At 40.4% G+C, this 11,828-nt stretch overlaps 1 protein-coding gene across 1 annotated transcript in view; it reads left to right on the top strand.

The window, feature by feature from the left end:
• Nucleotides 1-11,259, top strand: part of celsr1a (cadherin EGF LAG seven-pass G-type receptor 1a) — a 43,820-nt gene extending 32,561 nt beyond the window's left edge. The window contains exons 15-35 of the mRNA XM_077709461.1: nt 319-439; nt 1,011-1,194; nt 1,506-1,607; nt 2,180-2,274; nt 2,365-2,574; nt 2,650-2,833; nt 2,901-3,044; nt 3,139-3,322; nt 3,696-3,863; nt 3,948-4,074; nt 4,938-5,138; nt 5,692-5,866; nt 6,460-6,572; nt 6,649-6,728; nt 7,129-7,255; nt 7,334-7,459; nt 7,533-7,666; nt 8,575-8,675; nt 8,738-9,160; nt 9,753-10,125; nt 10,566-11,259. Coding sequence (XP_077565587.1) covers nt 319-439; nt 1,011-1,194; nt 1,506-1,607; nt 2,180-2,274; nt 2,365-2,574; nt 2,650-2,833; nt 2,901-3,044; nt 3,139-3,322; nt 3,696-3,863; nt 3,948-4,074; nt 4,938-5,138; nt 5,692-5,866; nt 6,460-6,572; nt 6,649-6,728; nt 7,129-7,255; nt 7,334-7,459; nt 7,533-7,666; nt 8,575-8,675; nt 8,738-9,160; nt 9,753-10,125; nt 10,566-10,593 — 3,400 coding nt within the window. The 3' untranslated portion in view covers nt 10,594-11,259. The remainder of the gene's footprint in view (nt 1-318; nt 440-1,010; nt 1,195-1,505; nt 1,608-2,179; nt 2,275-2,364; nt 2,575-2,649; nt 2,834-2,900; nt 3,045-3,138; nt 3,323-3,695; nt 3,864-3,947; nt 4,075-4,937; nt 5,139-5,691; nt 5,867-6,459; nt 6,573-6,648; nt 6,729-7,128; nt 7,256-7,333; nt 7,460-7,532; nt 7,667-8,574; nt 8,676-8,737; nt 9,161-9,752; nt 10,126-10,565) is intronic.
• The last annotated feature ends 569 nt before the right edge of the window (nt 11,260-11,828 follow it).

Raw genomic sequence — 11,828 nt, forward strand, 5'->3', positions numbered from 1 at the left:
AGTAGTGCCCAAATTTTTCCTCGTATCTCGAATTGCTCGTATGTCGGGCCACTCGTATATCGAGGTACCACTGTAACACCTTAAAGATCAGACCTCCCCCCCAATTGAAAGGCGTCATATATCCCTTCCTGTCTGAGGCAGGATGTTGAACCTCCCCGCCCCCGTCCCGCATGACTTGTTTTTCAAAGGTGTTTAGTCTGTGTTGTCCACCACTCCTGCATCATTCTGAATGTTTACATATAAAAATGGTTCATTCAAGTTAAAGAATGTTTACTGGAGATACTTAGATATCCTTTTTATACTTTTGTGGTGAACTAGGATTGAGAAGCCATGTCCGCAAGGTTGGTGGGGAAGTCCAATGTGTGGACCCTGCGGCTGTGACACAAGCAAGGGCTTTCGCAGTGACTGCAATAAGACAACTGGAGAGTGTCGTTGCAAGGTGAGATCACGAGTACAGTGGTACCTCGAGATATGAGCTTAATTTGTTCCGGGACTGAGCTCGTATGTCGATTTTCCCGCAACTCAGACAAACGTTTCTCATTAAAATGAACTAAAAACAAAGTAATTCGTTCCAACCCTCTGAAAAAAACACAAAAAACAGGATATTGGATTGTAAAAACATTTTTATTTGTTCTAATTTGCCATCTATTAACATATTAACACATAACTAGTGGTTTAATATTACTAGAATGTATTGAATAGTAGTTTTTGCACGGCAGTGCACTCAAAAATAACAAACAAATTTAAATGAACTTGGATTACGATGCAGACACTCAAAAAATAAGTTTAATCAAACCTAACACTAAACTTTGTTTAACATTTTAATGACTTCGGCTCTTTTTGCCCCACCTCAACACTGACTTTCAGTTGTTTGAGTTTGTATTGTATTATAATTTTAATTATATCTCAAATTGTATGTCAGGCCACTCGTATATCAAGGTACCACTGTACTTTTTTCCCCTACTCAATTATTTTCCAATTAATTATTAAATCAACATCCTTAACATCAGGAGAACCACTACCGCCCAGAAGGTAGCGACACCTGCTATCCTTGTGAGTGCTTCGCTACTGGTTCCGTGTTTCGAACCTGCAACCCAGTCACCGGGCAGTGCCCTTGTAAAGGTGGCGTCATCGGTCGCCAATGCAACCAATGTGACAACCCTTTTGCTGAGGTCACCCACAATGGATGTGAAGGTATGTCAATATGAATATATCAGTTGAATCAATGGTTTCAAAACAAAGATGGATGGTCCTTGTGTCAGTCACATCTGCTGGTACTGGAATCGAGCTAACTTTCCGTCTTTGTTGACGGCTAGTCAAGCAGAAGAGGCGACTCTAGCGTTCTTTTGGCAGTGAGAGAGCTGCTACACAATACAGTAGCGCTGAATAGAAAACTAAGAAGAATAGCAACGGCACTCAGCTTTTGACCTCATAAAACGTGCTCAGACTTTGAATTGACGGTCAATGTGGAAATCATTTGGCTGACATAAACTCTCTTTCCACAGTGGTGTATGAAGGCTGCCCTAAAGCGTTTGAAGCCGGGATTTGGTGGCCAAAGACGCCATTCGGGCGCCCGGCCGCTATGAATTGTCCCAAAGGATCTGTTGGTGAGTCACGTTTACTGGCATATGTAACATAGTTCGCCAATGTCGCCATGGCAACCCTTTTGTTGTCGCAACAGACTCAATTGGGAATTTTGTTCTCTGACTTTCAATCTTTTAGTCTTCTGTCACTGCAATGAAGGAAAATAAGGAAACATAGCTTTGTTAATCCAGCAGATTTGATAGTGATAAATGAAGCAAATTTGCTGTAAAAAATAATTTACATTTATCAATAAGTAACTGAATGTAGTACATTGGTACAGTATTAAACACATTTAGTCATATTAAACCACTAGTTATTTATTACTTTGTTAATAGATAGCGAATTAGAACAAATACAAATGTTTTTCCAATCCAATATCCTGTTTTGGGTGTTTTTTCAGAGGGTTGGAACCAATTAATTAGTTTTTAGTTCATTTCTATGGGAAACGTTTGTTTGAGTTATGAGAAAATCAACACACGAGCTCAGTCTCGGAACGCATTAAGCTCGTATCTCGAGGTACCACTGTACAGGAAAGATTAGGATATGCCACAGCGGATAAAATGTGACATTTTAACTCAATCACTCAATGTTTTAGGCACTGCCATTCGGCACTGCAGTGACGAGAAAGGCTGGCTCGCCCCTGAGCTTTTCAACTGCACCACTGCCTCCTTCGCTCAGCTCACAAAACTGGTAATTACATTCCAAAAAGTAAAAGAAATGACACTCAGTAGTGTCCATCCTCACCTAAAATTGCACTAAAAATCAATTCCCCTTCAGCAGAACGAAGATCTACGTCGTAACGGCTCCAGGATGGACGCTGAACGCTCCAAAACAATGGTCCGCTTACTCCACAGCGCCACCAATGATACCAAATCCTACTACGGCAACGATCTGAAAACGGCAGCCCGACTATTGAACCACATTCTACAATATGAGAGCCGGCAGACGGGGTTAGACTTGACCGCTGCGAGGGATGCAGAATTTAACGAGGTTAGGGGAGATTATGACTTGTTAATAAGAAAAATGGCAATTCCTGAACTACCACTTCTATGATTCAATTTCTAGAATTTGGTTCGAGCTACAAGTGCCATACTAGACCCGGACACTAAAGCGCACTGGGATCAAATCCAGAAAACAGAGGGCGGTACTGCTCACCTACTAAGAAATTTCGAGGACTACGCAAAGACTCTTGCGCGGAATGTCAGGAAAACTTACCTGAAACCCTTCACCATAGTTACAGAAAACATGAGTAAGTATGACAACGCACTTTATTGGAGCTTTTATTCTTGATTAAATCTTCTTTCTCCTTACTCCAGTTTTATCAGTAGACTACTTGGATGTGTCGGACCCCCAGAAAGCGACATTCCCCCGTTTCCAGGACATCCAGGAAGAATATTCAGGCGATCTAGGGTCCTCCATACACTTCCCATATTTCAACTTACTGCGTCCACTCCACAAAGGTAAGAAGACCACTCGAGAATATTCCCTGTTGTACATGTTCTGCACTTTTTATTAATCTGGACATAATTTTTTTGCATTTGTCTGAATCTGTAGAGCCCACCACGCCACCCACAATGCAAACCGAGACCCCCTTGGTGGTGGGTTACACGGCAGCATCTGACAGGAGCCGCCGCTATCTTGAACCACCAATTCATCTACCGGTTGCCGTGGTTATAGTGTGCAAATCGCTAGGGAGGCTGCTTCCGGAAAGATTTGACCCGGATCGCAGGAGTCTAAGGTAGCGGGCGACTTGTTCTGATTGTTTCTTCAAAAAATAAATGTTGTTACGTCACATACGGGCTATTCGAGATACGAGTAAAATTTCTAGCGAATAATAATAATAATTATCTCGAGATAAGAGACAAATTTCGAGATATGATGAAGCAAGGTGGCAAAGACATGAAAGGCAGTTTTTTGCCGCATCTCTTTCGTGTATAACAGATATCTACGAGCACTGGGTATTTAGTACTTCTCGTTGGCAAGTGGTCGTGCGTTATCCTATTGTGAGGACATTTGTGTGCATCATTTTCGGAATATTTTGAAGGGAATACAAAAGTAAACAGCCCATGGATAGTGAAATGATCCAATTCCATCCTTTGCCATTTCTCCAGGGTCCCGAACCGCCCGGTCATCAACACGGCAATTGTGAGTGCCACAGTCCACAGCGAGGGTCCTCCTCTCCCGTTGGTCCTGGACCCTCCCATCACTCTGGAGTACTCGCTACTTGAGACCGAGGAAAGGACCAAGCCCGTCTGTGTCTTCTGGAACCACTCCATTGCGTATGATGGACTAGAAAGAATCTTGGAAATTCCCTCAATGTGTCTTTCATTGCTGATGTGTTGAATTTGTGGCTGTGCTTTCAGGGTCGGCGAGACGGGCGGGTGGTCCTCAAAAGGCTGTGAGGTGCTCGAGAGGAACAATAGCCATATTAGCTGCCAGTGTAACCACATGACTAGCTTTGCTGTGCTCATGGACGTATCCAAGAGAGAGGTAATGAGTATGACAGGCGTGACTGGACGTTTGGTTGCCGGTCTTTTGGTTGCCGGTCAAATAGTGACAGAGAGTTTACTGTTGAAACCAGCTCTCAAAATTATATTCATGAGAGAGAGTTTAATATCTAAGTACTGTTTAATATCTAAGTACTGTTTAATATCTAAATACAGTTTAATATCTAAGTACTGAATAATGTCTAAGTACTGTATTATATCTAAGTACTGTTTAATATCTAAGTACTATTGAATATCTAAGTACTGTTTAATATCTAAGTACAATTTAATATCTAAATACTGTTTAATATCTTAGTACTGTTTAATATCTAAGTACTGTTTAATATCTAAGTACAATTTAATATCTAAATACTGTTTAATATCTTAGTACTGTTTAATATCTAATTACTGTTTAATATCTAAGTACTGTTGAAACCAGCTCTCAAAATTATATTCATGATTGAGAGTTTAATATCTAAATATCTACTGTTTCCAACAGTACTTAGATATTAAACAGTACTTAGATACTCAACAGTACTTAGATATTAAACAGTACTTAGATATTAAACAGTACTTAGATAGTAAACAGTACTTAGATATTAAAAAGTACTTAGATATTAAACAGTACTTAGATATTAAACAGTACTTTGATATTAAACAGTACTTAGATATTAAACAATACTTAGATATTAAACAGTACAGTACTCTCTCTCATGAATATAATTTTGAGAGCTAGTTTCAACAATAAACTCTGTCACCATTTGACCGGCGACCAAATGGGACCAAAAGACCGGCGACTAAACGTCTGAGCACCACAACAGGGGACCTGGAGTCTTTTTTTTCATTGTATTCTAACTTTTGTAACAGCACGGCGACGTCCTCCCATTGAAAATCGTCACCTACGCCACCGTATCCATCTCCCTTTTCCTGCTCCTGCTCACTTTGATCCTACTTTGCCTACTTCGCCGTCTACACTCCAACCTTCACGTCATCCACCGGAACCTGGTGGCGGCGCTCTTCTTTTCCGAGCTCGTCTTCCTCCTCGGTATCAATCAGACGGACAACCCGGTGAGAAAAAATACTGTGAAATAATATCATAGTCAAAGCTCTGAACATTTACAGTAGACACATAAGGGATCATAAGATGTGGGTATACTTTGAAGTCTACATACACATACACACCTCCCCAAGTGGAGACATGCTGCGACTGGTACCTGTCTCGAGAAGCAATGGGCCCTGAGGCAAGCTTTCTAATTCAACCTGATAAATCTCTCCCATGTGTGCTTTTTTTGGGGGAAGGTTGTCTTTTACAGGCATTAGGGAAGGATTTAAATGTCCTTTTAGTCTACCTTGGTGTAGATAAGAACTCTTTGTAGCTCCAGAAGGGATAATGGCTCATTGTTGACTATATGGAACTTCTCTATTTCACGCCAGAGATGTTGGAATGTTATTGTTTTTTTTTTTTCGCTATTTGACAGCGGTTTATTCATGCAGACCATCTGCAAGGTGATTTATCAAACTGCCAGACTCTGTGATCTTTTTATATTGCAATTCTTTTGACAAAGTGCAGAGAATAACGTCATGGAAAGGTATGTTGCTGAATGGATGCTTTTTTTTATAGTTTGTGTGTACAGTCATAGCCATCCTGCTACACTACTTCTACATGTGCACCTTTGCATGGATGTTTGTGGAAGGCCTTCACATCTACCGCATGCTGACCGAACTGCGGAACATTAACCATGGACACATGAGGTTCTACTACGCTATAGGTTGGGGAATTCCGGCAGTCATCACAGGTAAAAATGAGTAGTGGGACGGAGTTATGAGACTAAGCAACCAAATTCAAAGTGTCAGGCTATTTGTTATACAGTGGTACCTCGACATATGAGACATTTGAGATACGAGTACAATTTTGGGCAATATTTATCTTGAGATACGTGCAAAAATTCACATTTTAGTATACAATTAAACTATTAGTTGTGTTACTTTGTTAATAGATGGTGAATTAGAACAAATTAAAATGTTTTTTTTCAATCCATGATTCTGTTTTGGGTTGGAACGAATTTATTTGTTTTTAGTTCATTTCTATGGGAAACGTTTTATTTGTTTTTAGTTCTTTTCTATGGAAAATCCACATACGAGCTCAGTCCCGGAACACATTAATCTTGTATCTCAAGGTACCACTATATTAGAAAAATCATTTTCTGACCTTTGACCTCAAAATGGAATCACTTCTTCCATTTAATATTGCCAACTATCATCTAAGTTTGATAATATATTGTCCCTTTCTGTGTTGTTGAGTTATTGTTGCGAAAATTCCATTTCTGACCTTGTGACCTTTAACCTCATTACCACCAAAAATGTGCTTTAAAAAACAAAAAAAATGAAGGTCTGGCTGTTGGACTGGACCCTCAAGGCTACGGGAACCCGGATTTTTGTTGGCTGTCAGTGCATGACACGCTTATTTGGAGCTTTGCCGGACCCATTTTTGTTGTCGTCTTGGTACGTTTATCCTTTTCTTTTTTTTAAAGAATGAGGACAAAATGATCAAACTTATTTTTTATTTTTCTTCTGGCAGGTTAACATCGTTATTTTCATCTTGGCTGCAAAGGCCTCCTGTGGTCGTAGACAGAAGGCCGTTGAGAAGTCTGGCGCTATGTGAGTAAATTCATTAGATGCTATAGTGGTACCTTGAGATATGAGCTTAATTCGTTCCGGGACTGAGCTTGTATGATGATTTTCTTGTAACTCGAATGAACTTTTCACATTGAAATGAACTAAAGACAAATTAATTTGTTACAAACCTCTGAAAAAACACCAAAAACAGGATATTGGATTGGAATTTTTTTTTGATTTCTTCTAATTTGCCATCTGTTAACAAAGTAACACAGAACTAGTGATTTAATATTAGTTAAATGTGTTTAATAGTACTAAAATTATACAGATTTTGAAGGGAGGAGAGACTTTTTGCACGGCAACGTGCTCGTAACATAACATAAACAAATTTAAATAAACTTTTAATTCAACTTACATTTTCCTGTCCATTTTGATATATTAGCCCAGCTCTTCGCATGGCCTTCTTCCTCCTGCTCCTCATCAGCGCCACCTGGCTTTTAGGTTTAATGGCAGTCAACAGTGACGTGCTTACCTTCCATTATCTCTTTGCTGGTTTCAGCTGTCTGCAGGTGAGTTGATCTTGACACCATAAACCACTCCATCAGGACACTACACGCACATTTATTTGTATTTTTTTACCTCCACAGGGTGTTTTCATCTTCTTCTTCCACATCATCTTCAACAAAGACGTCAGGAAGCACTTGAAGAACGTCTTCACAGGGAAGAAAAATCTCCCGGAGGAGACAGGCACCATGCGATCATCTTTACTCACAGTCAGGCTCACTTTTAGCCTTTTTTTCTCCATCTCCTACCCTATTTTTTTGCTGATTTCACCATTTTTTACAGCGTTCTCTCAACTGCAACAACACAGACGACGGCCCCATCTACCGGGCGGCCATGGGCGAGTCTACCGTCTCTTTGGACAGCACGTTCAGGTCAGGAAAGAGCCGCAATGGCTACCTGGCTTACGCACTCAGGAGGTACAGCACGCTAACTGACCGCATGGCCGCTTCTAGAATTTAGATGCATGAATGAGTGACACTAACTAGTTCACCTCTTTACACCAAATCTTTTCTACATTTTCCAACTCTGAACTAAAATACATGCAATGAATTTATCATGCCGTCCACTACATTTGAAAGTGGAGGGTACGCTGCTGTCTATACGGTGGTACCTCGAGATACGAGCTTAATTTGTTCCGAGACTGAGCTCGTATGTTGATTTTCTCGTAACTCAAACAAATGTTTCCATTTAAAATGAACTAAAAACGAATTAATTTGTTCCAACCCTTTGGAAAAAACACCTAAAACACGGCAACGCGCTCGTAATATAACATAAAAAAAATTAAATGACGCTGTCTGCTCATATATCAAAATTTGTCTCTTATCTCAAGATAAATATGCTCAAAATTTTACTCTTATCTCAAATTGCTCCGTATGTCGAGGTACCGTTATAGCAGCTTTCAAGCATTTTTGCCAACTCACTGAATAACTGGCGACCAATCCAAGGTGGAGTACCTCAGTTTTTTTTTTTAAATCCACTCCGTCAGTGGCGATACATTTTTTCTAGAAGATGTTTAGCCGGTATTAGATTTGGCCTGCGCTCGTAAATCTGTCAACAGAGTAACGTGAGCTGACCCCGGGGTTAATGGCTGCCATGGGGGTGGCGACGTGGCGTGCCGCCTTGTTCTGGAGGCAAGAAATCTGGCTAGATGTTTGCATGAGATGGAAGCATAACTGCTTAGATGGGAATTTATGACTTACACGCTTGCATGGAATTGTCCTCCAGTCAAATTCTTCTCAGTTACAAGCGGTGAAGATTGGACGCAAGAATTGTTTGTCACAACGTGAATCATTCCGGAATGTTTTTTGCTTCTCCACCTGAGCAGGGAGGAGTCTGGACAAAAGCCTAGCGTCGTTTCAGGAGTGGCTAAAGGACACACTGATCTGGACGGGCCTCTGTTCCACAGAAGTGGCTCCAAGGCAGACGGTTAGTTTGTTTAAAATTCACTAGAACTAACGTTTCAACTCACTGAACGACCCATCTGTCAGACTCCGACACAGACAGCGAGCTTTCATTGGACGAGAACAGCTCCTCCTACGCGTCATCCCACTCATCGGACAGCGAAGACGACGATGTGGACGTCAAGCCCAAGTGGAACAATGAAAGACAGCCGGTTCATAGCACTCCTAAGGGTAGAGGTCCGGTGGACTCGGTGTCCAACCACGTGGCGCCATACTGGCCAACTGATGCCATGACGGCCAGCGATAGCGAAGACCCCAGCGCCCCGGAAAAGCTAAGGGTTGAGACCAAGGTCAACGTGGAGCTCCATCCGGAGAACAAGATCAACCACATGGTTGACCGGGATGGAGAATCGCCTCAGGATGGAGATAAGCAGGCTAGCGGACGCGCCAATGAGGCTATGACGCCAACTGCTCAGACCAATAGCAACCAGCCACCGGAGCAGAGGAAAGGTATGAGAAGATTGGGTGCTCGGACGTTTGGTCGCTGGTCTTTTGGTCGCTGGTAAAATGGTGACAGAGAGTTTACTGTTGAAGTCAGCTCTCAAAATTATATTCATGAGAGAGAGTTTATTATCTAAGAGAGAGAGTTTAATATCTAAGTACTGTTTAATATCTAAGTACTGTTTAATATCTAAGTACTGTTTAATATCTAAGTACTGTTTAATATCTAAGTACTGTTTAATATCTAAGTACTGTTTAATATCTAAGTAGTGTTTAATATCTAAGTACTGTTTAATATCTAAATATTGTTTAATATTTAAGTATTGTTCAAAAACTAAGTACTGTTTAATATCTAAATACTGTTTAATTTTTAAGTACTGTTTAATATCCAAGTACTGTTTAATATCTAAGTACTGTTTAACATCTAACTACTGTTTAATATCTGAGTACTGTTTAATATCTAAGTACTGTTTAACATCTAAGTACTGTTTAATATCTAAGTACTGTTTAATATCTAAGTACATTTGACCGGCGACCAAACGTCCGGTCACGGAATATTGACAGATTCAAGACGGTGTGTGACTGTGTTTGTTCCTCTCAGGCATCCTGAAGAATAAAATCAGCTACCCGCCACCTCTAAGCGACAAAAACATGAAAAACCGTCTCCGGGAAAAGCTGAGCGACTACAACTCCCCCACCATAACTTCGCCACCGCCGAATTACAACACAGCCACGTCCCCGTCCCCCGTCAACATCATGGGGCCGCCGTCCCGTCAGCCTTCGTCGGCCTCCAACGACGGCAAACGCCCCAGTAACAAGGGCAACGGGTCCCTGGTCAAGCCACCCCTCGCACCTCGGCCGCAGATTGGCGTCGGCGGCACGTTGCCGGCGGGCGTGTACCGCGACACTAATGGCGGGGTCGCCATGCACTTGAAGTCGGGGACAGTCAACGGCACCAATGGCACTGATTCAGAGTGAGTATTTTCTCTTATTTCACTGATTCTTCGTCATGCAACAATTGAAAAATAGACATTTCCCATTGAAATGAACTAAAAACAAATTAATTTGTTCCAACCCTCTGAAAAAACACCAAAAAACAGGATATTGGATTGGAAAAACTGTTTTATTTGTGCTAATTCGACATCTATTAACAAAGTAACACATAACTAGTGGTTTAATTTTACTAAAATATGTTTAATAGTACTAAAATTATACAGATTTTGAGTGCAGGGGGGATAATTTTTGCACAATTTTTGCACGGCAACGCGCTTGTAACTTAACATAAACAAATGTAAATGAACTTTAATTATGATGCAGATGCAATTTTACTCCTATCTCAAATTGCTCGTATGTCAGACCACTCTTATGTCAAGGTACCACTGTAATGTAATGATACTTCGATCTCACCTGTTAGGGACATCCAGACCAGCCCGCCATTGTGAGAGGAGGAGACCCAATACCAGGAGACCCACATCCATCCCATGTCTGTCTCCTCCAGAGATCAGTATTACCCAGCGGAAGGAAAAGAAAAAAAAGGAACAATAAAGGGAATAAAAGAGAATACGGTGATGGAACCTGAGTGCCAAATGCATCAAAGGAAAAAAGCAGGGGAGCAGAAACTCAATATATGAAGACTTTCCCCTCTTGGAATGTATTGCAAAAAAAGGACTAGAAAAAGACAAGTTGGTACATTTGTAGTCCAATAGGATTTCATGGATGGATTTTTTTGTTTTTTTCCATCAAGCTTCAACAATTTAGGAGGCCTTACAAACATATTTGGACAGATCAAGAGCACTAGTAGAAGAATGGATATGTTGAAGCACTATAAGACCACTTTTTACTTTTTGTGAAGATTCTGCTTGTTTTCTTTTCAGGATTTTTCAGTTAAAATGTGTCATCGCAGCTAAACTTTTAAGTTATGTTTACCAATCACAAGGTGCCTTTGTCCTTGTTTTCCACCTGTGTTCTGCCTGTGTGATCAATATTGTTAATATGTGGTTATTTTTCGAATGTTCGGACACTGGAAAAGTTTTGTAACATAATGTATATTTATTTTTTATGGTTCTGTGACACTGGAGTTCAAAATTTATCTAATTAAAGATGTCGGATTTTTACACACTGCTTTTTTTTAGTGTTTGCTGGTTTGGAAATGGGAGAATAATGTTGCTGAGTGCAGATAAGGACGTTACCTTACAAGGTAATGGAGTTCTTCCAGGCTCCCTTGACATTATTTGCATTTTTTTTTCCACAGCTCAGCCCACTTAAATGCCGGCATTTTGCTTTAAGCATGAAGATATGGTAGAGCGTTTTTGGACTAAAGTTTTGTAGTGAATTTCCTACCAAAGCCTTCAGTTGTCTGAATCAATCCAACCTTCAAAACTATTTTATGGCTAGAAAATGTTGACAGCTGCGACACATAAAAAAGAGCATCAATAGTAACCTCATATAATTTATATATATTTTTTATGAATATTACCAGATTTTACTCACCAAAAATCATTTTTATGTCCTGTCGTATTTCTGGCATACGTTTTTATCCGATTTAGTGCTGAAAATATTCTTTCCCGAGACATCTGGAAGAAGCACAACCAGGGGAAAAAGCAATGAAAGGAACCTGACTGAAAATTTTGAATTATTAATTAAAGTATTCATGGACTAAACATAATTATCATCAATC

The sequence above is a fragment of the Stigmatopora nigra genome, chromosome 23 (assembly GCF_051989575.1).
Source record: "Stigmatopora nigra isolate UIUO_SnigA chromosome 23, RoL_Snig_1.1, whole genome shotgun sequence".
In the NCBI taxonomy this organism is placed as follows: Eukaryota; Metazoa; Chordata; class Actinopteri; order Syngnathiformes; family Syngnathidae; genus Stigmatopora; species Stigmatopora nigra.